We start from the raw sequence: 24,048 nt of genomic DNA, 5'->3' as shown, positions 1-24,048 counted from the left end.
ACCCCTCACCACCATTCTGAATAAAGCCAACATCCCTTTCCATCTATAAGCAGATGACACCCAGATATACGTGGAATCCTCCTCCCTCAACGACATTCTAAGACTCAACAATACTCTCAAAGAAGTCCAAGAGTGGCTATCATCTAACCACCTTAAACTCAATTAAGGAAAAATCGAGATCCTCCTCATCTCCAACAAGGAAATAAAAAAACGCAAATGAAGGATTGGCTGAAAGCCATTGATGCACTCAACGGGAATCTCACCCTGACAAACACGGTAAAATCACTGGGAATCACCCTTGACCACAAATTATCCATGACTAACCATATCAAAAACTCCGCTAAGAGCTGAAGCTACTCAACAAAATCAAACCCTACATTCCACCTACGGACCTCAAACAAGCCACAAAATCTCTGGTGTTATCCAGACTGGACTATGGGAACGCAATCCTCTCTGGTACAGCTCTCTCCCACCTAGCACCCCTAAAAACCACCCTCAATGCAGCGGCCAGAATGGTCTCAGGAGTCAAAAAATTCAACCACATATCTCCCGCACTAAGAGATCTAAAATGGCTCCCAGTGGAAATGCGGGCCAGCTTTAGAACTTCCTGCCTGACACACAAAGCCTTGCACACAGAGAAATCAAAATAGCTAGCTTCTAAACTCAAGAAAGCCGGCCAGTCTAGAAGTCTCAGGCGCTCCAACTCACTCCTTCTCATCCGCCTGAAAACACGCAAACAAAAAACCACAGCCCGCTCTTTTGCAGGCAATGCTCCAAAAATCTGGAACGCCATCACCGTGGACATCAGAACTACCCCCTCCTTTCTAAAGTTCAAAAGCCGCCTAAAAGTCCTCTACCTCAACCGTGCTTTCCCAAACTCAATTACGTGACTCACAAGCTCTAACCTGACAGTCACCGGACCTCCCGCACCCTCAATCTACCTCATCCCCTCTCCCAATCCTATCGCATGGGGCCACCACCACTAGGAGAAATTCTCAGGATAAAGCTTTGGCGCATCAGCTTCGCACCTCAGCCGCTCAACTCATGTGTACTCTCCGAACACTTATGTTTGCTTGTATTCTGCTCTTTTACTCTGCATTTGACTTCTCCACATCCTGTTGTAAAGCGCTCCAATACCCTTGAGTCGGGCCAGCGCTACAGAAAACTCCTAAAATAAAAAATAAAATAAAAGAGTAGAGATTTGGACCCTGATCTAAGGGACCTGGGTGGCAGATATTTGGTAAATGTATCTGCCAGGTAACTGGGGGCTTTGCCATTCAGGGATTTGTGCACAATGCGACAGATACTAAATCAGATCCGCTTCCCCACAGGTAGCCAATGCAGTTGTTGCAAAAGAGGGAGGGAGGGAGGCAGTTCAGGGAGGAGCATTGGAGACCAGGCGAGCTGCGGTGTTCTGAACTACTTGCAATCTATTCAATGGAAGCTACATTATCTGAAATCAGCAGAGCATTGCAAGAGTCCAGGTGGCTTAGCACCAGTGCCTGGATGAGAGTTTTTCAAGTGGTTAAAGAAAGGAAGGGGAATACCCTATGGTGGAGACTCAACACAAGGAAGTATGCACCGACAGTAGTTGTGGCGTGCTCCTTCATTATCAGTTTCTGATCCAGGCGGACTCCCAGGTTTTTGACCACCAGTTTGGGAGTTGGAGCAGTGACTAATTCCTCTGGCCTCCACCCTGGGGACCACCTCATCGATGCTTCTCCAAACAGCATGACCTTGGTTTTCCCCGCATTGAGCAGGAGGAAGTTGTTCCTCGTCCAGCCAGAGATGGCTGTCACCTCCCCTGAAAAGGTAGAATGGGCGTTGGGATTGGTTTTATCTAAGGAAAGTAGGAGCTGAGTGTCATCAGCATATGAAATTGGAATGAACCCTAAATTCCTAAGTAATCCCGCTAAGCGAGCAACATATATGTTGAATAAGGTGGGACTAAGACAGGATCCCTGAGGTACTCCCTTAGTCAGTCTTGTAGTCATTGAGCGGAAAGGGCCTAGGTTGATAGACTGAGTTCTATTAGTGAGAAAACTCGACATCCATTGAAAGGCGGTTCCTTGGAGGCTACGTTCCCTAAGTCTCCCAAGCAGAGTCTGGTAATAAATTGTGTCGAAGGCCGCCGACAGATTAAGCAGTACGAGAAGCACTGCTTGTCCATTGTCCATGTACATTCTAATGTTGTAGGTGACAGCAATCAAAGCTGACTCAGTGCTGTGCATGGGTCGGAAGCCCGACTTGGATGGTTGGAGGCAGCTCGAGACTTCGACGAAGTCAGATAGATGTTTATTGATGTGTTTTTCTAATAACTTGCTCAGGAGAGGTAACAGCGAAATAGGACGATAGTTAGATAAATCATCCATGGGTGCCTTAAGATTTTACGGATGGGGATTATTTGCACCGCCTTCCATTCAGAAGGAAGAAGACCCTCTTTCATGGAGCAATTGAGGATAGAGCAAATTGGAGCAACAAGTTGTTTGGAGATCAGTGAGGTGGTCTTAGCTGGAATAATATCTAGCGGGGAGCATGATTTTACTGTGTTTAGTAGTGACTCTACATCCCCGGGCGTAAGTGTAGGAAAATTATCTAACATCTGCACGTTAGATGTGGCCACGAGGTGTTCTACTGTGGTAACTAGTTGAGAACTTCCAGCTGAAGTAATTTTATTGTAGATCAATTCAATTTTCTGAGTGAAACGAGTTCCTAGTTTGTCACATAGGGCTTGTGAGGGAGCATCTTCATTGTTGCACGCCTTCAGATTGAAGAAGGATTTTAAAATCTTGTAGAGGGTTATGGGACATTCCCTGCCTGTTCAAGTTGCAGCGCAATATGGGCTTTTCAAGCCGTTTTTATATGTTTATGATAGTGAGCCAATGTGGTTTTGTATCTTTCTTTATCCAATGCGTAATCTGAGAGGCGCCAGTGTCGTTCCAGTTTTTTGTAGCAACTCTTTTCTGTCCGGAAATTGGGGGAAAACCATGCTGTCTGAGGGCGTCTAACTGAACTAGGGCATTGTTTCAGTGGGGCCAGATGATCCATTGTCGTTTTAATTATAGAATTAAAGCGGACCAGGCACTCCTCTACATTGTCTGAGTCAGGGTTCAGGGGTGTTGGGATTATATCCTGGAAGTTGGTGGGCGTGATTGTATGCCACTATCTGTGCCAACTAAAGGGGGTTGTGTAGGAGACGACAAAGGAGGGTGGGACAGATTTTTGCCTGACAACTACTATAGCCAGACCTTAAGTGGGAATGTTGTGCTGCTTCTGAATGTCATACTTCACTGCATGCGTGGAGTTAAAAATAAAATACTACTTTGTCTTATAAAAGCAAGTATTTGGCATTGATTTATTGTTTGTACTGTATGCTCTTTGCGTTACGAGTCGTGTTCACTGACTTGTACCTACATTTCCTCCTTCCAAGAGAGCCTTGATTGCTCGACCACAGCTACCACTGAGAATCAAGTGCAGAAAGGATACTTGGCCCAGCTTAGCAGGAGCCATAGTAGGTCGGGCCCGAGACATCCGGAGTAAAAGGCCTCAACCACCACGATTGGACCTAGTAGCCCCTGCGTGCCTGGTGGCCCTCTGAAAGGGGTTCTGACACAGCCCAAACAAGTGAAGACTAAGCAGTCGATTTCTAAACCTTATATTTGATACTCAGCATCCTCAAATTCATACTGCAACAACGTTCAAAAGTTCTTTTCACAAAAAGATGGATGTTTAAAGATTTTTCATAAGCTTTTTCCTTGTCTGCAATTTCTAAGTAATTAGCACTCCAAGACTAACAAATATGTTGCAATTATCCTACTCATTTTTTACAATCCAATCACGTTCTTATATATATATATATATATATATATATATATATATATATATATATATATTTAAACACAGAAAAACTTACCAAGCATGGCCAAGGTGTGCGTGATCGTAAACTGTTGGGCCACAGCTGTACCTGGTTAAAAACAAAAGATAATTGCACCTGTCAGAATAAGGCAGTAATGGTGTGCAGAGAGACAGGGAGTTCAATGTATATTAAGTATTCTAATTAGGTAAACTGTTCCAGGGAGGAACAGGGTTAACTCTGTATGTCGGAGCAGTCTTGCCTCGTTTTATTTTTCAAGAAATCTATTTCCCTTATCCTCCCCATGACCTTTTTCCCCACCTGTCATGAGTCTGCTCAGGAGGAGATTCTTATCTCAGACAATTCTGGTGAACAAAGAGTTATTGTCTGCTCTGTGGTGTCACTGCTTCTGCCTTCTTTTTGGTCTGCTGTCTGAAAGAAAGGGGTGGAAGCATGGCAGATGGAAGTAGGCATTACCTCTACTTCCCTCATTCTTGCATCAGTCATTACTTAATGAGGTGCTTTTCATCCATCCAAGGACAGGAAACAAACAGGAAATGCTAGCCCATAACCACACCTGCCAAAGCAGAAAGCTATTTAAGGTTTAGCATGCCCTCAGCACTTCCTATCATACCAAGCCATGTCAAAGGCTTGACACAGAGAGGGTTGGTGGGTTGTGAAGAGTAATGAAGATTACTGGTAAGTAAACAGGCCAATTGTTCCTTCGTTGGGCGGTAGAAAAGCTTTATTTAACCCCTATGACAGAAGACAAGGGAATTGAAAAAGATTAGAGAAGCCTTGAAAAATTGTGTGAAGGGTTCCTTAAAAAGGGAAGACATGCTTCCATTTTAATTAGGTCAAGTGTAGTGAAATTGCAGCACCTGACTGCTTACAAAGATTATGCGCTATGAACCAGTTAGCAGTACTGATATGCTTAGAGTTGGACAAACTCAGTTTTTATTTTAAAGGAATGTTTAATGTCAACAGCATAAGAACTGTAGCAGAAGAATTTCTATATTTTTTAAGGTGCGTAGCAACGTTTAATGTGGCTGGGTTTTTAATGCACTATACTACCATCAATAAGGCAGGATTTGAAATACTGATTTCAGCTGTGGTAAATTGTCTACACAAAATGTGTTTTGCACAGCAATGCAATGACAAACATCAAATTATCACATTTGTCAAATCCCTGTACAACAGTTTCTGATCTAGCAGGAAACATTCCTGAAGGAAATTAAATGGGATGTGCAGCATTTATATTACCTTCAACTATGCCCCCACCGACCAAACTTCCTGAAATTTGAGACAAAGAACCTTAGCTGGGCGTATCAAGTTCTGGCATATTTCATGTAGATTTGGCCAAAGACACCAAAAGTGTTTAGAAATCCAACTAATCTCCGCCAACGAGACAAATCACATTACAAATTAAGATAATGAACTCAGGTGACAGGACATATGATGTTACTATTAACGGTATGTATGAGACAGTTATGGATACAATAGGATTTATTTGTTTCCTTTTGTGTTGATACTTAATGATGGTGTGCTCTCAGATGTACTTATTCATATAGTTGGTGTTCAGTCATTAGAATTGCATCTGGTGTGCAAATAAACTATAACTGGGGATTTAGGTTTTATTTTGGAACCATAACTAAACTTTATTCTGTGTTCAAGTAAATTTCAAAGGATATTTAACATAAATCAATATGTCAAGAGTAAAAGAACCCATAAGACAAACAAATTAAAGAAAACACATTTATTTGATGAACAGCAGTCAACCAATCCTAAATTTTAACAGGATATAGGATATGCACTTTGTGGAGAACCTTGCACTCACTTGACAAACCATGCAGTCTGTTGAAACATTGGGCTACACAAATTATGCCCAAGCTGGATAGCTGTTCCACACTGTGGTGGCTGGCAACACACATGTTTGTTAAAAGAAACCTCACACACCAACTTAGTAGGTGTCATGTTTCATCATCAGGTTCCCAGCTGAGTAGCCGAATGCTACCCAGCTGAAATGCAACAACTGATTACAGTGGAGCTGTTTTTTCTTTTTTATCTGAGTGTGATGAAGTGGTGTAAGTTAAAAATACCTGTGGGGATTCCAACTGTTAATTACTTTATTCCCTGTGGCCCAGGGTATATTTAAAACCGAATGTGGATATTTTTTTAAGACTAGTGGATTTGATCTTAATTATACCTGGTCTACATGTTTCAGTCTTATATAAAAAAAAATTGTAAGGCTTTCATCAGGACCTACCTAATGTGCTAGTGGTGATAAAAATAGTGAACAAGTAGGTGGTAAAAATCATACCACGTGTGTTTGCATTTTTTGCACACACGCTAAGGTGTGCTATGCATGCTGTGGACTAACCGTTTCTTATAGATCCACTGCTGAGAAAATGTACGTTAGCTATGAGATTCCTCTGCTAATCTGTTCCCGGGAGGGGCGAGCCCCTATAGTCACACTTTCATCAAGGTGCTTGCCCGCTGTGGGCAAGCACCTTGAACCATCAGCTTTCCTGGCTTGCAGGTCATAGGACTTCACCTCACTAATAACAAACAATACAATGTAGTTACAATGGACCTAGCATCATCCGCCCCAGCATGCCTGCAATCAAATGTTTAAAGTTCAGTTCTTATTGATTAACGCTTTTATAGAGTGTCACTTCCGGAAGGAAGTGTCCACAAGATAAAAAAAAAAACACGCTATTCACAATGGAATAATTTGCTGCTGTTTGAATCCAGCCTCTGGGGTTCATGTGGTGTGTGGGGGGAGCTTTTACAATGGATATGGTGCACCTTTGCCAGAGCATTTCAGAGATGCACGAAGGGCCACTGCATGTATGTGCTTCCACGGATGCTGCGTCCCCTTGCTTTCCCACCTAAATTGCCACAGTTGCTACATAATGCAATAGGAGTTTCATGATTCACCTCATTAAAGAGTGTACTAACGCAGCAATAGAGGAAGGAGTTATGTGGCATTGAAGGGCAATTATGTTGCATATTGTGGCAATCTTGTACAGCAATTTTCACATTTTACCACATTCATAGAAAAGAGAGCCTAAGTCTGTGCAAAAGATTTTTTTTTTAAACGCTGTCAAATGAAAAACATAAATAGTAAAATAAAGCATTTTCACGAAAAAGAAAAAAATATTTATTTTAACTCAATTATATTTAAAAGTGTACTACTTTGTTTCCCTTCAACAGAGAAATGAGCCTTGCTTTTTTTAACTCATGGTCTGTGCAAACAATTACTGACAACTGCACTACGCATGTTAATACAACTCATAAAAGTTTTTATATATGTTTCATTTATTTATTTTTTAAGTGGTTTTAGAATATGAACTCTGCTGCTGCTAGACTTTTTTATATGGGAATTGTACATGTTTTAAATAAACAAACAATAAAACATTACTTACTCCTTACTTCAACAGACAAAAGTCAATTCCTAATCCATCAACTGGAGATGTTAACACTTGAGATAACTCTTTACTCTCTGAATACACAAAAAAACAACTCAAAGTGATGATTTAACTTTTGCAATGTTTTTGGTGTGGTGTTGCACTCCATGCATTTCTTTTTTAAATAACTTTTGATATGTCTGAGCTATAAATAATTTTTTGTTGAAATTTGCAAATTGTGTAATTGATAAAGCATTCAGCCCCACAGGGACTGTATGAATGCTTTCGACACTTGTGTTGATTTACGAAAACACAACCCTAACATGCCAGAGTTGTCAAACATCTAATGCCCCAATTGCCCTTATTTTCCAGGAATTGTATCAACATTGCAGCTTGTCAAGGACGTCAGCCCTGCCAAGTACCACACAACAGGGGTTAGACTAACGCATATTAGTGCTGATTTCCCCATGTTCCAACAAGGCACTAACAAGGTACAATTAAACAAGCGGATGGATGGAGAGAATGTGGTGTTAAGGCAAGTGCTGCCAACTTTGGTGCTGGGGAACCAGATTCCAGTGTCAGAGTCTGCTCAACATCCCATGATTTTGGGCAAATCACTTAATCTCCCTTTGACTTTAAGATAGATAGATAGATAGATAGATAGATAGATAGATGTGACCTTATGTAAGGTAACTGGTGCTCATGAAAAGAGCTCCAATACCTTCGGGTCGAGTCTGCACTGTATAGAACTGTAAAAAAAAAATATATATATATAATAATACAAGGTAATTCATCTTACTCTACTTTACTGCACCATGCAATCATCAAGCCAACCCCCATCAGCACTGCTTACAACAAGCACTTCCTGCAGGCCTGCGGCCCCAAGCACGGCCCAAAGACGCTATCTGGCTCAGCCTGGCAGCCACTGGGGAGGCACTTCTGGTTGACAAAGTTTAATTACCCTGTATTATTATTATATATATATATATATGTTTTACAGTTCTATACAGTGAAAGCAATTGGACCGCTGCTGTCGTCTTTTTATTACATATACTAAGCCCCAATGCATTTTGATACAATGTCCCTCCTCCTAAAGAAAAATCTCTTTGGAGATTTATATTATTTGAATACATATATTCACCCATCATAATAAAAACGTGTCTAAAGCTGGACAGTTTGTCATCTTATGAGTGTAACCAAAACACAATATTAAAATCTAACCAGGTGGCCACTGCTGGGCGAGCAAGGACGAGGGGCTCTTTAGTCCTGGTCAGGCTGTTGTAAACCTGTATGCCTGTGGGATATCCTGCTGGTGGGACCCAGGTCGCCCTGCTGCTGCTGCTCCTAGTATCCTTGTAGAGCGATAACAAACGCTGCCTGCGGGCACATGGACTCGCCACTCCTCGCCGAACCACGCATAGCAACATATCTGCAACCATGTCCAAGTGACCAGCAGAAACGGAACGGGTTCTCTAGTTACTACCTACTAACGAGCACCTCTCCCGCTGAAGCGTGGAATGGGAACATGCTGTAAGCCATGTATATTGGTGGCGGTGGCTGGCCACTGCCTGGGCGCATCCGCTGCACGATACGCTTGCAGCCATTTTAAAGTGCTCAATTCCCTTATTTGATGTACAGAACGTTCATGAAGTAAAATACGTTTTGGGTAGTTTGGTGGAACAACACATGGTAATGTACTTTTTTCGTGGTTTATGGAGTATTCGGTGCGCCTCTATTTTAAATATGTCGACATTTAAAACTAGTTACGAGCAGCGTATTACGACGTGGCGTCTTCAATCACAATGTAAAAGAAGACTTGGCACGTTACAAAAGGATCATGTGCTGCCTTTTATTTTGTATTTTCTGGTTAACTATATTAACGGTACAGAAATCCAATGGCAAAACTTCTTCATGGCCACTGTCTGGGGCGGTGTATTTAAACGCACAGTGTCGAGCCGCAAGTGCACGCAAGGGGTGGAGATTCAAGGGTGACTTTTTCTGCGAACCTGAAGGGGCGGCTTTATAAATTCCGAAGAATTGGTGTATTGTACTTAACAGTGTGAAGCGAAGGTCGTTGAGATCTGGGGTGCTGTCTTACAGCGCAGACTGAACATAACAAGTCGTAAGTACATACGGTGGACACCGGGGATTTTTTTTATTTTTTTGAGAACCTGGTGGGCGGGCTTTTAAAGTCCAGCGACCAATGGAGATAGCCGAGGGTGGAGCGAACACCCAGCGCAGACTGTAAGTACAGTCAGGGACGAGTGTAATCTCCACCCCCGGCTTCCCTTACAGGCTAAGCGGCATCACGTGACGATTTCACAACCAAGGGATAGCTTTTAGCGTAGCTTAATAGAGATGACAGGCTATATGTAGCCCCCCGACTGATTACTCCAGTCGTCATCGAACGAAAGTGATTTTACAAGGCACAAAACATGGCCACTGCAACCAGCTGCCTGTTTGAGCAGACTAAGCAAAACGTCCGAAATGCAAGTTTATACTCCTGCGAACGTTGCATACTTTAGTGAATTAGCCGCCGTCACAGGTTTGTAATCGAGTCCTTCCAAAAAGTACAATATTTAAATTTGTATCAAATAGACCCTGACGCAGAGAGGAAAGAGGGTTTGTCATGGACGGAAGATCGGCGTAGGTATGTAACTAGGTTAACGGATAGAGAAGGGTGAGGGCGAAATAATCAATACCCAATAAAAATGATAGGTAACAAAGTGCGAAGAGCTAAACGCTCTGGAGGCAGGATAAGCGTTATCTGAAGAACTAATGAGGAAACCCGTACTTGAAGTTAAAACCCGCCGATACAAAAATCCCCTTATATAAAGTAATTTGTTTTTTCTTGCGAGCACAGAAAACCACAAGAAAAATACAGTGCTACCCTTAAGGGCATGATTTTTTCAGTTTCTAGTAAATAGAAAGCTTCACAAATTTGGTTTGGAAATTTCGAATGATCCACACTTTGGGTCTCGTAAAAGAGGCATTCTCTCGCCCAGCCTCATCTAACAACGCAGAAATTAATGACCGCTCAATAGTACGTGTGCTTTACTTTATATTGGCAGTTAGAAATCTAAGAAAACGCCACCCCCATGTTGCCAACCCACTGTTTGCCTTCTAATGTGCGAAGGCTCTGCCCAATCGTCTCCTCCACAGGGGGAGCGATATTGCAGTCAGCAGAACGGTCACATTGTCTAGAGATTATATATATCGGATGGGAGAGCAGTTTGCCTGAACCTAAAATGGCCGCCACCCAGGACTTGGCCCATCCACTCTGCACCTTTCACTGCCGCATAAAAATAATGTCTTAAACTATATACTGATTATAACCTGGCGGGAAGAAAGCGCGCAGTCGCAGACATATCCTGCAGAAATTTGTGTATACGCTTTGGTTGAAGGAGAATGCTACAAACAGTAAGCGGGTACAGGCTCAGACAAGGGGCTGGTGCTCGACAGTTCGCTCCTCCTTCTTTTCAAGGAGTTCGTGGCGCGAGCACAGGAGACGCCCAGTAGTTACCATGGTATCGGCGCGCTCCTCAGGCAGCTGGAGAGAAGAGTGTTTCTGCAGCCTTGCTATTGAAAACCCATACCAGGACGTTTACACCCGGCGGTCATCACTTTAAAAAGAAAAGTTTTGCATCGCGGCATTAGCAAGGTACCGCTCCAAATGTAGCTCGTGTTTTGATTTTTTTTTTTTGCCGCATCCCATTGCGAACAATGTGACACATCAGCATTGTAATATAATAACAATACAATAGAAATTTGAGAGTCCATTTTTAGAGGATGCGCATGCATGCCAACATTTCGAAATAGGAACGAGAGAAAGTAGTGAAAAAAATCGGGGGAATTCATTTTCACCAAGTTGTGAGGAAATGTAGTGTGTCTTTCTCGTAACGCCGTACTGTGAAGATATAATGTAGTGAGGTAGAAAATAATTTGAGTCAATGAAGCGTTGTGTTAGAGCAGCGCACAACTTACAGAGGCAGCTCCTTGCCGAGCTAGGGTATTTACAGTAAACTTGACCACAAACAAGACTGCAGTGTAGAATATTCACTGCAGAAAGTAACCACGAGCGCCCCAGCAAACGACCCTACTTGCCTTTTCAGTTACAGAAATTCATGCTGAAAGGCTCAAGCGCGTTTCAAACCGCACCACCGGATTCACTAAAGACAACTTCAAAACAGAAGGATGCCATTCCAATAACTTTGAACAAAGGAGCCGCGTTGAAAAAACATTTTTTAACCTATATTTCAACGTTGTTAAACAATTTGAACATTAACTGGCGTCTCATGTGCCAAGCCAAGAACATCCCTTCTGCTCTCTGCAGTGTCTTGTAATTAAATTACGCTGGAACTCTTTTGGTTGCCACTGTACACCGTAGACTGGTGAAAGAAGAGGAAAAAGAAGAACCGAAGAAGCAATAACTGCAAACTGCTGGTGGACTTCTGATGCCAAATACTGCTCACCGACAATTGCGACAATCCGACGCGTCCTGCAACTGTGCTTTTCGCCAAATCTTAGGTGGAGCTCCTGCACTTCACCAAGCCATCAGTATCTCCCTTGAAGTGGAGGGGACACTTCCCTGCAGCCTTCAGTCACCGACCGCAATGTTCTGATGTTCACATGGTCCACCTTAGCAGCAGCCACCCAGGAGGAGGTCACCATGCTCCACGAGTTCTGAACCATCTCCACACCAAGTGAGAAGAGAAGACGCCAGGACCAACTGGAGCTGCCCTGCACCAATACCCTGGGTACCGACCCTTTGTAGCAGCCAAATCTTGTTTGAGTCCAATCCGGACTCCAGCACCACAGACCAGTCAACGAAGATGTCAGCATCGCAGATGCCAGCACCAAGAGTGGCCCAGCTGGCCTGTTTTGTCCCCCTTTGCAGGTCTACCCGAGAACCACCGTGGGTGCCTTTGATGCACAGGCACCAGCCGACCAAAAGCCTCTGCACCAGAGCTCACTGGCCTGGGTTCACGACAACCAACTGTGCTCCCCTGTACCCAGGATCCTCACAAACTGAGCCACCCATTGTGAGTCCCTCTCCACGGCCTGTTTCTAGGTGGGCCCCTCTCTTCGCCTACGGTGAAGCACACAAGGCTACCAACCCGTCCAGCACCTCTGCACCCAAACACTCCAGGGCAGTTAAACCTGAACTGCTGGTGGTACTGTGGACCGTGCCCCCCAGCACCTTAAGTCATAAAGGGGAAGTTCTTGGTGTTAAAATACATCTAAAAATACTTGTTACTTTTCTAAATTGATCCAGAGTCTCTTCTTGAGTGTGTGCCTCATTTATTGACTGTGTTCGACAAATGCTTAACACCTCCCTCTGATAAGCCTAAACTGCTTGCCCACACTACCACAAAAGAGAGAACTTGGGATTATTAATTTAAGAAAAGTTTGTAAACTTTTGAAAACGTTGTAACAGTTGTGTTCAACTACTCCAGCTCTTCTTGGGCAACCAAATCCAAAAGGTAGATGTCCCAGGTGGCCAATAAGGAGCATCTAGACAGTTACCTGGCCACCAAAGCGTTTTCCTGTCAAGTTCCAAACTTTTTTTTTTTTTGTACAGATAAGTGTCTTAATTCCCTAAACCCGGAAAGTTCCCAATCTTTCAGATGATTCAAAGATATCTTAAGACCCATTTTGGCACATTCAGACAAACTCAAAAAATTGGGGCCGTTAGAGCCATGTTTTTTAAAAAGGAGCAGTAATCTTGCTGTATACACTTTTAGTGTCTTATATCTAGATTTCTTGGGGAGCTTAGCGGTCTTTAAAAAGATAGGAATTTGAGAACTTTTCTCACAGCTTCCATAGACTTCAGCGGAGTGGTCCTGATGCTGTGGATGCAGAAGATGGGAGATGCTCAAGGATGCCCTGAGTGCTGTGTGGTCGATGGGGGTGGCTTTACGGTTATTCCTCTGTCCACAGGTCAGGTAGAGCGGATTTGGCTACAGAGACCAAGGTCCCTCGAAGTCCTCTCTAAGACAGTAGAAGGCCAGCTGCGACCGGTCTCCTCACACAACGGTCCCAGAGATATCCTTTGGTGGAGGCTAATGCCCCTCTTGACCATCCAATATGAACTCAGATGACACTCCTGGGTCCAGCTTAATGAGGTGCAATTTTTCGGCTATGTTGGTATCTAGCAAAACCAGTGTGCCCTACTCTGCCCAGTCTCATGGTGTCTGAACCATTCCTCAGATGTCAGGAGCTCCTCAGATGTTAGGAGCTCAGTAGCCCACCCTAGAGGTGTGGCTATCTGAGGGTACATGCCCACGGGAAAACCGGTTTGGGCACTGGTCTCCCCTCTCGCCACCCCCAGCTTGTCTACCTGAACAAAATGCGGCCCCTCAACAGTGTGATTGCCAGCTCGCCTTTTGGGATAACACCCTGAGTGGGTTTCGTGTGAAGGAGAGGTAGCACCTCGCCCTGTAGCAGGATGCTATTGTTCCTAAGCCTGCGAGTCATTCACACTACTCTCCAGGAGGGCAGAACGCTGTCTGATGGCCAGTGACCGTGTGAGGCCACTGGACAAACTGGGTCGCAGATTGACAACTTTCTAAAAGTTGCATTACTTTAATAGTGACATTATATTCAACTAGGGCCTCAAGTTGGGTTTAATGCTACAATTAAATTGATATCTTACAGTACCCATTTTAGTAGTCACATTCAAAACTTAGCCGGGCTGAATGGTCAGTGAGTAACTCTGTGTTAGCCAATGGGGCTACTAACTCTTCCACAGCAAAACAACAATTTGGAAGTGTTGCTGCCGGGTTATACATCTAAAATGCATGTCCCACATGCTAATACGCCGCTCCCTGCCTTAGGGCTCGATAGGACTTCCTTAAGGGAGCCATGTATATTGTCAAGGGAAGTTGGGGCTTTACCATTAGTTTAAATAGCAAAGTCAAACTATCGATTTTATCACTGTCCATCCATTCTGCAGTGGCAGGACTGGGAGCCATTTGCTACCATGTCATACACAGGGTGGCACAATCAGTGCTGCATCCCTGGATGGACACTGCATTATATGCACTCGGTACCACAAACTAGGGACTTATAAGTAAGTCTCTGTCAATTGAGGGTATCAAGTCCAACATATACTTTCTAAGGGGTTAGAACACTGGCACTGAGGTCTGGTTAGCAGGCATCAATTCACTCTAAGAGTTGAAAACCAGCAGCATCAGTACAAAAATGTGGGGGTGAACATGTAAAAGGAGGATTTGCTTACATCCACTGTGTAGTTTTACGTAAGTCAGTTTCCATAGGAGTGTTTTTTATTTTGCTAATAACTTTGGCCACCTTAACTCCTTGAAACGCTTTGTTATGATCTGTCATGCTGGGACTGAGAAGAAAGGGGAGGGGGGGTTCAAGCACTTTTTCCCCATTCAATTTCCCTAGGGAATTCTAGACGGTAATACAGAAAAATTGTCAGAACAGATTTACACAAAATTTGTCAGAAAGTTAGATCTTTACTCAGAAAGTGTGCTTTTTGTGATTAGGTGTTACTCTGTTCTGCCATGTTTGAAAAATGAAGGTAAAAATTTGCAATGGCTAATGCTGTGGGACTTCCAAAGAAGTTTTGTGGTACCAGAATTCAAAAGTAAAGCATTCTGATTGGCTAATGGGGCTTTTTTCCCATGTGCCATCTTGGTCCCAGGGTACCAAGACTGGCTCATGGGAACGAGCACTTTGATTGGCTGCCCCAACATGAGGTGAAACGTTGCAGACCCCATTATAGGACTCAAGGACTCCGTCTCAGAGCCCTGATGAATAAAGAAAAAAAGGAGATAAGGGGGCAGGTGTTACGTTGGTACTTCCCTGTTTGCCCCCTGCATGCCCCGCGACTCCCCGCATTTGCATGCATTACGTCAGACAGCGATTGTCCTATGCCATCTGACAGTTGAGTTGACAGTTGTAACTGTCCATGATTTTGAGCTGGTGACCGGAGCGCTCTTTCTTTTACTGGTGTGTCGTTTATGACAGAAAATAAAGTTACACTTCTAAGACTTATTGAATGTCTTGTCTTAACAAATTTGGCGGCGTACGACGCAAATAAAAATCGTTTAACAGCGAATCCTACAGAAAGAGTACAAAAACAGTATCCTTTACAGTAAATAACAAGGAAATAGAGAATTTTGAAGCAAAATTAACAGAAGTAAAAAAAAAAAAGGGGGATAGTACTGGGAACTGTAAATAAAAAAAAAGAACAGCGTAGTTTAACATTTATAATTTACAGCCACCTGAGCCATTTTTGAAAGGGGATGGTACACCAAATGTAAAATGGGAAGAGTCGAAGGAATATTTTTGTAATTATATATCCATATTTGAGAAGGAGAATGAACCATTAAAACCAGAGGAAAAGGTAAAAATGTTGTTACACAGTTTGGGGGCAGGTGGTCTTAAAGTGTACAATAACATTGCAAAGAAATTCCATGATGGAGTAGGCGGGAATGTATTTGAGGATGCAATGGGAGATTTCGATGTACATTATAAGCCAGTGGTGTGTGTCGATGTACACAGGTACAAATTCTACAGGAGAGATGGTGATACCAAAGAGAAAGTGGATGAATGTAAAAAAAAACCTGAGTGTGTCATCACCATAGGAGGAGTTGACATATATATAATCCTTGATTCAGGGTCACATTGTACAATGGTTAACAAGAGTATATGGAAGAGTAAATTAGTAGAAAAACTAGGAAACGAATTAAAGGAAGCCGACATATCCATGGAAACATACACAGGTGAAAACATTGAAATAATTGGATTCAGAGAGATGGAATTGGGTTTCAAAGAGAGAAGTACCAGGAGTAAAGTATACATTTCAGAAAAAGGACCCTCTGTACTGGGGTGGAAAGAGCAGGGAAAATTAAGAATAACGCTAAATCCCAACAGTACAGAAACAGTGAATGGGTTGGCTCTAAACGATAGTACACAAAATACCCATTTTGAGTTGTTAAGTGGGAGAACACCACAATCTAAGGACAATGTGGGATGGAAAAGGGCTGCAAGGAGAACTGAATGGACAAGTGAAGCAGCAATGGATAAATTCAAACACAAACAAGGTACATACATGGGAAAAGATAATGGAAAACATATAAGAAAAGAATTCGTGATCAAAAAAAGTGAAGGAGAAAGAGTGGAAAAGAGAGTATTTGTCAAAAAGGGACAATGTAGGGTTACACAACCCATAGGGATAGAGGAGGACTTTTGTAATTCTGCCCGCCTCAAATATAGGAAAGTGTGGCATGCTACTGCACTGATTGAGTCCAAACCTAAAGTAAAGGAGAAATATGCAGGTGACATTGACCTGGAAGGGGAAGATGGTCTGAGCCTGGATGAACTAAAGTGCAACAACAAAGAAGATTACTATGACTGGTTATATAGTGAGGAACCAGAGAATGAGGGTAAGGAGACACACAAACTCCTACAATGTCCACACCCTGAAGTAAACTTAGGAGCTGACTGGATGTATATTGAGTCTATTGGAGAGCACGAGTTCAGCGGATCAGAGGTCTCTGCCGAATCCTCCTGTGAAATTCATTTGTCCATGTTGGAGGATGGACAGGACTTAGTGTAGGCCATTACGGAATAAACTGACCTTGTTTACAGCAACACCACCAGTGATTCTGGAACTGAGAACAACTAGAGGTCCGAAGTTGGACTATACACAGATGGACAACTGGGAAGAAACCAGTTACCCGTGTCGACATGGGCGCCTTGTGAATAGACCCATGGAGTACAAGGGTGTCTTGTGTGACTAACTGTTACATGTTCTTTTTTTTTCTTTCTTTTTTTTCTTCCTTTCCTTCGGATGGAGGTGTTACGTTGGTACTTTCCCTGTTTGCGTTTGTCCCCTGCATGCCCCCGTCGCACGACTCCCCGCATTTGCATGCATTACGTCAGACAGCGATTGTCCTATGCCATCTGACAGTTGAGTTGACAGTTGTAACTGTCCATGATTTTGAGCTGGTGACCGGAGCGCTCTTTCTTTTACCGGTGTGTCGTTTATGACAGAAAATAAAGTTACACTTCTAAGACTTATTGAGTATCTTGTCTTAACAGCAGGGTGCAGAGAGACCCTGAGCCTCTAGCCCCTCTGAGACACCCCCAGGCCAAAATAAAAAAATATATATTTTTGGGGTCGCCTAATATATATTTTCAAACCCTAAAATTACCCTTATACCCTTTTACTTCTACTAACCTTTATACCCTAAATGTACCCATGCTTCCTTATACCTTAAACCTCAAAATCACCATTAGCGTCCTTTATCTCTAACATCCCAGTACTCTAAATTTACCCGTAACTCCCTCTACCCATCCCTAAACCCTAAAATGACCCTTACCTCTTTTTACCTCAACCCACCACCAAACCCTAAAATCATCCTTACCACTACTCCACCTTTACCCACTTAAAAAAAAACCATTAAAATTATGTTATTAAAAAAAAATACTAATCGTTGCTGCTAAAGTTCAGCGTGGTAACATAATTGTGATAAGGGTTAAAAATTACTTCCCTGTGTGGTACTTCTCTTCATGGTAAAGATGCCTTAGTAACGGTCGTGCTTTGTAAAGACTGTTGTAAATGGTATTTCCCCCCCTGAAAGTTATGTTCTTCAGAGCAATCACAAAAACCCTTCTATTTTGATTGCAATTAACGTTTGAATTTGGTGCCCAGGCTTCTATGAATATTTGATACAAAATGCCTCTGAAATACTACAGTGTACCTCACAATACCTATGCCCTTTCTAATTCACATATCTGTCAGGCATAGAGATGAATAGTTAGTGTACTCACATTTCATTTCTTGTTATGACACCCTGAAAGAGAGGAATAACCCTATTGCTTTCACCTCTTATATAATTCTACTGCTTCTCTCTAGAGCGCCTATAAGCAAACAAGATGTATACGTGCATGTTATCAGAACAAACATAAACCAATAAATCCTGGCCCACGTGAGTGGATCCTAACCCTAAATCCCAGATCTTCAATGACATCTGCAACTAGTATAACAGGTGTGAGCTTAATCCCCATGTGTCCTTTCCCACCAGACGATTTTGACTGACCAGCCATTCTTGAGATACAGATCTCTATTGTTCTATCCTGGGGTAGTTGGTAGCCATTTTCCAAAGTTGATAGCCCAACCCTTTAGTTACTCTGGAGACCACTACGAGCATCTACCGACCTTCTGATAAAACGTGTCCAGTGGCACCTGTGGAACTGATTACCAGAGACCAGTAGCCCTGTTAAAGGGAGCTTTGACTTTAGCCCTTTTTTGGCACTTCAAACTCCCTTAACCATTTGTAACCTGGTTTGGCTTTTCACACTCTCTGCCTTCAGTTTTGACCATCACAATTCAGTCTAGCATGATGTAGGCCTCATGTTTATTGCAGACTCCTGCAGAAAGGGGTTGTACGTGGGATGCCCCAGCATATGCAGTGAAAATTCATAAGATCTTACAAAATCCATCACATTAGTGAAATCCCTGGTTTTTACGAGATTAGATGGCTTTGTTTTGCAAGCCTTTACTCGCTAAATCAAGTGGACCCTCACCGTGTCTTCAGAGTTGGTCAATGTGGAGGGCTTGGCGTCCCCACAGTCTTGTTTGGAAATTTAGTGGACTCCTCCTGTGCCTGCTCAGTACTTAGCTACATCACTGACAAGAGGGCCTAGGTGTAATCCATGGTTGACACTCCAGTAGTCCAGGCAGTTGTCGCACAAGTGGTTCCAGACACTCTGTTTTCCGTATTTTGGCTACCATGTAAAGCAATATGTAATTATAGTAAAACAGATCCATACTCTTTCATCCCACCCATGCTCTGCGCGATACAGCCCCCTCCCCTTCCCGTACACATTGGAACTCGGAACTAGGATTAGAGCTCACGGATGACCAGTGGGAATATTGTTGCTTACAAACGAAGCACGTCTCGGCCAGTAGCAGGCTCCGTATAACACATTATCCATTTTTACACAGACTCTATTACACCCCAGTATAAATACAAATTGAAGGAATCATATCATTGTGACAGATGCAGATGTCCAGGAGCAGACTTTTTTCATCTGGCTTGGGACTGTTCAGTGGTTTTTGAGGCCTTAACACAGATGACAGCCCTTCCTCTGAAGGTCACTCCACTGACGGCACTATTGGACCACACTACCCTGGTGGCGAAGCCCTGCCGTCGCTTTGTATCACTTGCATTGCTGATGGCTAAGTGCCGTGTCGCCTGCAGATGGGGCAGGGCGCCAAAGTTTAAGGACTGGCTTTCCGATTTAACATACTGTCATGAAAAACTGTGCACTTATGCCAAGCTACTTCCTTTGTCTTCCTGCCCCAGAGACATTTGGAATCCACTGAAGGCTTACCTTGCTGCCCAGCCTAATGAGACGCCTGAGGACGCTAGTTTGGAAACGGTGACACAGGTTCCATAGGAGTGACCTCCATGTGTAGTGGCTTCTTGTGGTGGGTGGTGATGACATGTCATCCTCACTTGCTATATGGATAGGAGTGGATATATAGGAGCGGCTATAAACTCGATGTAGTATGGTTCAGTCTTATTTATGCACGACGTGCCTTCCCTTTGAGCACCCAAGGAATGTACATACTGAGATTTGTAAGATGTAATGTTGGCTGAAACTGAGGGAGCCTAAATAAGCATCTGGATGAATATGATTATATTTCTTTTTCTTTATGTAAATGGATTCGACTGTCTCAACTCCTAATTGATAGTATAAAATGAAATGTCTGTCTGAACTTGATTCTGCTGTAATAATTACCTGTCTTTAAAAATCAATAAAGAAAGTAAAACATTTTTTATAGTATAACAGAAATTGTAGATTACCAAATTGACTGCTTAGTTCCAGACCAGCAAAGAGACAGGAGCAGTATTGAAACAGTCACTTTTCCTTCATTCCACTGGTCAGGAAATCCACTTGTCATTTCAGATATTGTCCTGCATGGAAGCTTGTGATGACTATAACCTGACAGTAAACTCTTTATCTCAGAAAATGGGTTATTAATATGGGATAGCGGATCCTTACTCACTCAATAAATCCTTTCTGGTTAGATCAAAACACAATTCTAAGAAAGTCTTTGCTCAACCCTGGAAGCTATGTCAGTCCCCAGTGAAATGCAGTTTACGTTTAAGCAATGCCAACCATTTCAAAGTAAAGAACACAACACAATACAATACATTTTCCCAGCACCATTTAGAAGAACCAGTAAGATGTTTAATGAGCAAAATGATGCAAAGATAATAAAATAGGTTCCTGGAAACCACAGATATGAACTTTTAAAGTTCTAAGGCAAAAAGCACTAAGAAAAAAAGGCACTGTTTGCTGTTGACTGGGATTTAGGCATGATTTTAGGCTGATAGCGGTGGAGCAGTTTTCGCATGCACAAGTGGATCATCCAGTCAAAGTTTTTACCTTCGGGCTTAGTCTTGTAATGAATGTCAAAATCTTCCAGCGGGGCAAGTTCAAAAGTTGTGGCCAGCAATTGGCCCTCAAAGTCCGATACGTCTTCATCAAGCTCCTGCTGAAGCGTTGTTGTTTTTGGTTACAAGTTCAGAGCGGGACAAACCTGTCGATTATGTAGCCACTGAGGTTGCTTTGTTTGTAGGATAGACTGTCATCTCACCTCGATCCAAAGTTTTACGCCAGCATGGTAATGCTGAAATTAGTAGCTGTGTAATTCTCCAAGGATAGCTTTGCTGCTAGGTCCTGCTGAATCAGTTTGTAGTGTAGCAACACGCTCTGAGCAGGACAACCTGTTTTTTCCAGCCTGTTGTAGGAAATAACCATCTTTTGTGTGGTGTACCCCCAGATATTTTGCACTATCTGGTTTTGATGGCTTTAGAACTCTGTACAACAGTAGTAAAGTGCCTGTGCTCACCCTTTTCAACATGGTCAAGTTGGCATAACCCTAATTGGCAAATTGAACATACCTGTACACCCCTAGTATATGGTGCAACGTGTACCCAGGGCCTGTAAATGATATGCCACTAGTAGACCGCAACACCTATTGTGCCATCCTCTAAAGTGGCAGAGTAAACATGGGGTTATGTCCTACCACTGTATCCTGACTAAAGCAGTTTTTAAACTGCAATACAACCTGTCAAAGTAAATCAGTTTGACAGGTCTAACCATTTATTCAAAATATTTGTCACTTATAAGTAGGCATTATGGCCCATAAGTGCATGGTATTTAAAAGTAGGACATATAGACTTTTAATATTAAACATGTCCTTACAGTTACTGGCACCTAATAGCTATTTTCACTAGCAATCCTGGCTGTTCCATAGGCAAAAACTGGGATGCAATATTTAAATGTAATAACGCTATCTGCGACTAGGAAATAGCTAGAAATGTAATTCTTGGACTCTTTGTAATATTTATTAAAAGCCCAATTTGCCCGTGAAGTTGGATGTTTTAAAAAAAACTAAAGAAAAAGTACTTTTAGAAAGTTACCTTTTTCCTGCCTAAAACACCTGAAAACTAATTTGCAATAGCCTCCAGCTGCTGCCCTCTGAGTGCCCACCCTTAAATAAGGTGTAAAAAGCTTCTCCCAGTGCAAAGACAAAGACTGGGGTATGGGTAGGTATTTCTGTTTCTCTGACAGGATGGTCTTTTGGGCAGTGCTCAGAAACTATATTAACTTCATGGGGGCCTCCCTTGTCACAGGAAGACATCAGGCACAGGCTAATTTTTTCCTCCAGTCAGCCAGCCTCCAATCACAGTGGGGAGAGAGCTTCCTCCAGAATTGGTTTGAAGTGACCACAGTGGAGGGATTGATCAATGTTATGTTATGCAGAGAGGGGCATTGTGGGATTCTTTGTAGTAGAAGACACAAATAAAATGCCAGACGTGGGTAGGGTAAGCCCTGGAAACTTTTACCCCATTGGTTAGGGAGGAGCCAGGAGTCACCTCCACTCACAAGTTAGTGCCAGGCATAAATGTGGCATCCCCAGTACTCTCCTCAGAATAGTACTGGACCTGAGAAACATCAGAAGATGACTGAACCTACTGTCTGAAACCTGAGAAGAGCCCTGAAGGATGAACTCTCTCTCCTTTACAAATAAGTGGACTCCAAGGGTCTTAAGGCTGATCTCTTGTTCACGCTACAGGGACACAACTAGCTGCAAGAGGCCTTTCCTTCAACTGCTCAGCGGACCAGTTCCAACTGGATCTGGCCTGGACCCTGCTATTAGCCTCTGCTGGAGTGAACCCTGACTCCTAAGTTCTATTCCTGAGATCCTGGGCGGTGTCTGAGTGTACTGCTTCTAACTTCCTGAGAAACCTTGGACTTAGAAACGTTTTGGCTCCAAAGACCTCTGGACAACCAGGAAAAAACCTGCCAAGCTGATCAGACCAAGATGTGTTGCAGTTGAGTTGAAGACTCAGGTTTTCCTTGCTTGGCGCTTTTCACAGCAGCAAATCTGATGCAGCAGGACATCAGGGAGGATGTATGGAACCTCCTGGAGTCCTCTTTGCCTACAGCCTTGCCCTACTAGAGGAATCCGAGCTCCAAAAAAGTATCTGACTGGTGAAAAACAAAGGCTTCACTTGGACCTTATCCAACAGCTATCTGACTGGATGGTATCCTCAGCTACAGCATGATACCGTGCTCCACTGAAAAATGTGGACTTTACTTTTTGAAACTAAGTACCAAGGTAAAACATCTGACTGGATTAATTCTGGATCTGTATCCGACCTGAACTCCTTTGCGGTTGGCCTCAAATCTCACCTTGGTTCAAGCCTACCACGATTAGTTGCCTGTGAGTGCTGCTTAACACCTATTTGGAGCTATTATTATTTAAAAAGTTTAACATTTGTATCTCTTGTTCCCCTTATTGGATTTATGTTGTTGTTTTAGTGTCATTTTATTTATTATGCACTTTTGTTGTGTTTTAACCAGTGGTGGCTCCTCCGATACAGCGGAAGAGCATCACCCCACTGCTTTTCAGCAGTTTAAAAAAATTAAAATAAATTGATAACACAATGTTAGTATCATTTTATTTTGCCCCGCTGAAGCAATTTTGCAGGCGGGGCGGCTCTGCTCACAGAGCAGGGGGAGGAGCGGTGGGCACTCTATAAGTGTGCATGATGGTTCGGCCAGCTGTCTTGAGCCAGCCAAACAGTCATGCGCACTTAGCATGTTTTCTCCACCAGGCTGTATTGCACAGCCTGGGTGGAGAACATGCACAGGCTCCCAGTCCCAGTCTGAGCAGCAAAACATGGCACTCAGACCAATCATGACACTGCTGACAGCCGCATCGTGATTGGCTTAGGGGAGCCTGTGTGCTTCCGTTCTGGCCGGACTTGTCAGGAAGAGACGCGGATAGAACAAGGAAGAGACGTGGTGAAGCGGTAAGTGTATTTTTGCTTAACACCCCCCAGCCCCGCCTTCCCAATCTGTGATAGCCGCTACTGGTTTTTAACTTTATTACTGTTTTAGTACTGCATAAATACTTTACTTATTGCCTCTACGTTAATCCCATCTACTCTGCATCATAGCTACCAGGGTTAAGAACCCTAACATGGATTGTGGTTATTGACTAAGGTGGGTCATCACCCCCTTAATTGATAGCCCAATTTCAAACATCTGCCTTGGGTGTGACCACCTTGGGAAAGCCTCAGTACTTTGTCCTAGTCCGCCAGAGGTGAACAAAATGAATACATTTCCACTTTATTCACACTGCTGGAACATTTCCTCCTGGTAAGTTCTACAGCCCCAGCTCCCCATGGCAGACTTCAGAGAACCAAGTCACTCACAAGCCAA

At 43.1% G+C, this 24,048-nt stretch overlaps 1 protein-coding gene across 3 annotated transcripts in view; it reads right to left on the bottom strand.

The window, feature by feature from the left end:
* CARS2 (cysteinyl-tRNA synthetase 2, mitochondrial) overlaps positions 1–24,048 on the bottom strand; it is a 742,767-nt gene that overhangs the window by 442,544 nt on the left and 276,175 nt on the right. The window contains exons 1-2 of one of the 3 annotated variants that reach the window (XM_078657535.1): positions 10,600–10,718; positions 3,914–3,964 (exon numbers count right to left, since the gene is read on the bottom strand). In XM_078657535.1, coding sequence (XP_078513661.1) covers positions 3,914–3,964; positions 10,600–10,631 — 83 coding nt within the window. In that variant the 5' untranslated portion in view covers positions 10,632–10,718. Of the gene's footprint in view, positions 1–3,913; positions 3,965–8,484; positions 9,109–10,599; positions 10,719–24,048 lie in introns of those variants that run through there. The other 2 variants (XM_078657534.1, XM_078657536.1) reach the window with 2 other exon arrangements.

The sequence above is a fragment of the Lissotriton helveticus genome, chromosome 8 (genome assembly GCF_964261635.1).
Source record: "Lissotriton helveticus chromosome 8, aLisHel1.1, whole genome shotgun sequence".
Lineage (NCBI taxonomy): Eukaryota > Metazoa > Chordata > Amphibia > Caudata > Salamandridae > Lissotriton > Lissotriton helveticus.
This window is presented reverse-complemented; position numbering and strand designations above follow the sequence as displayed.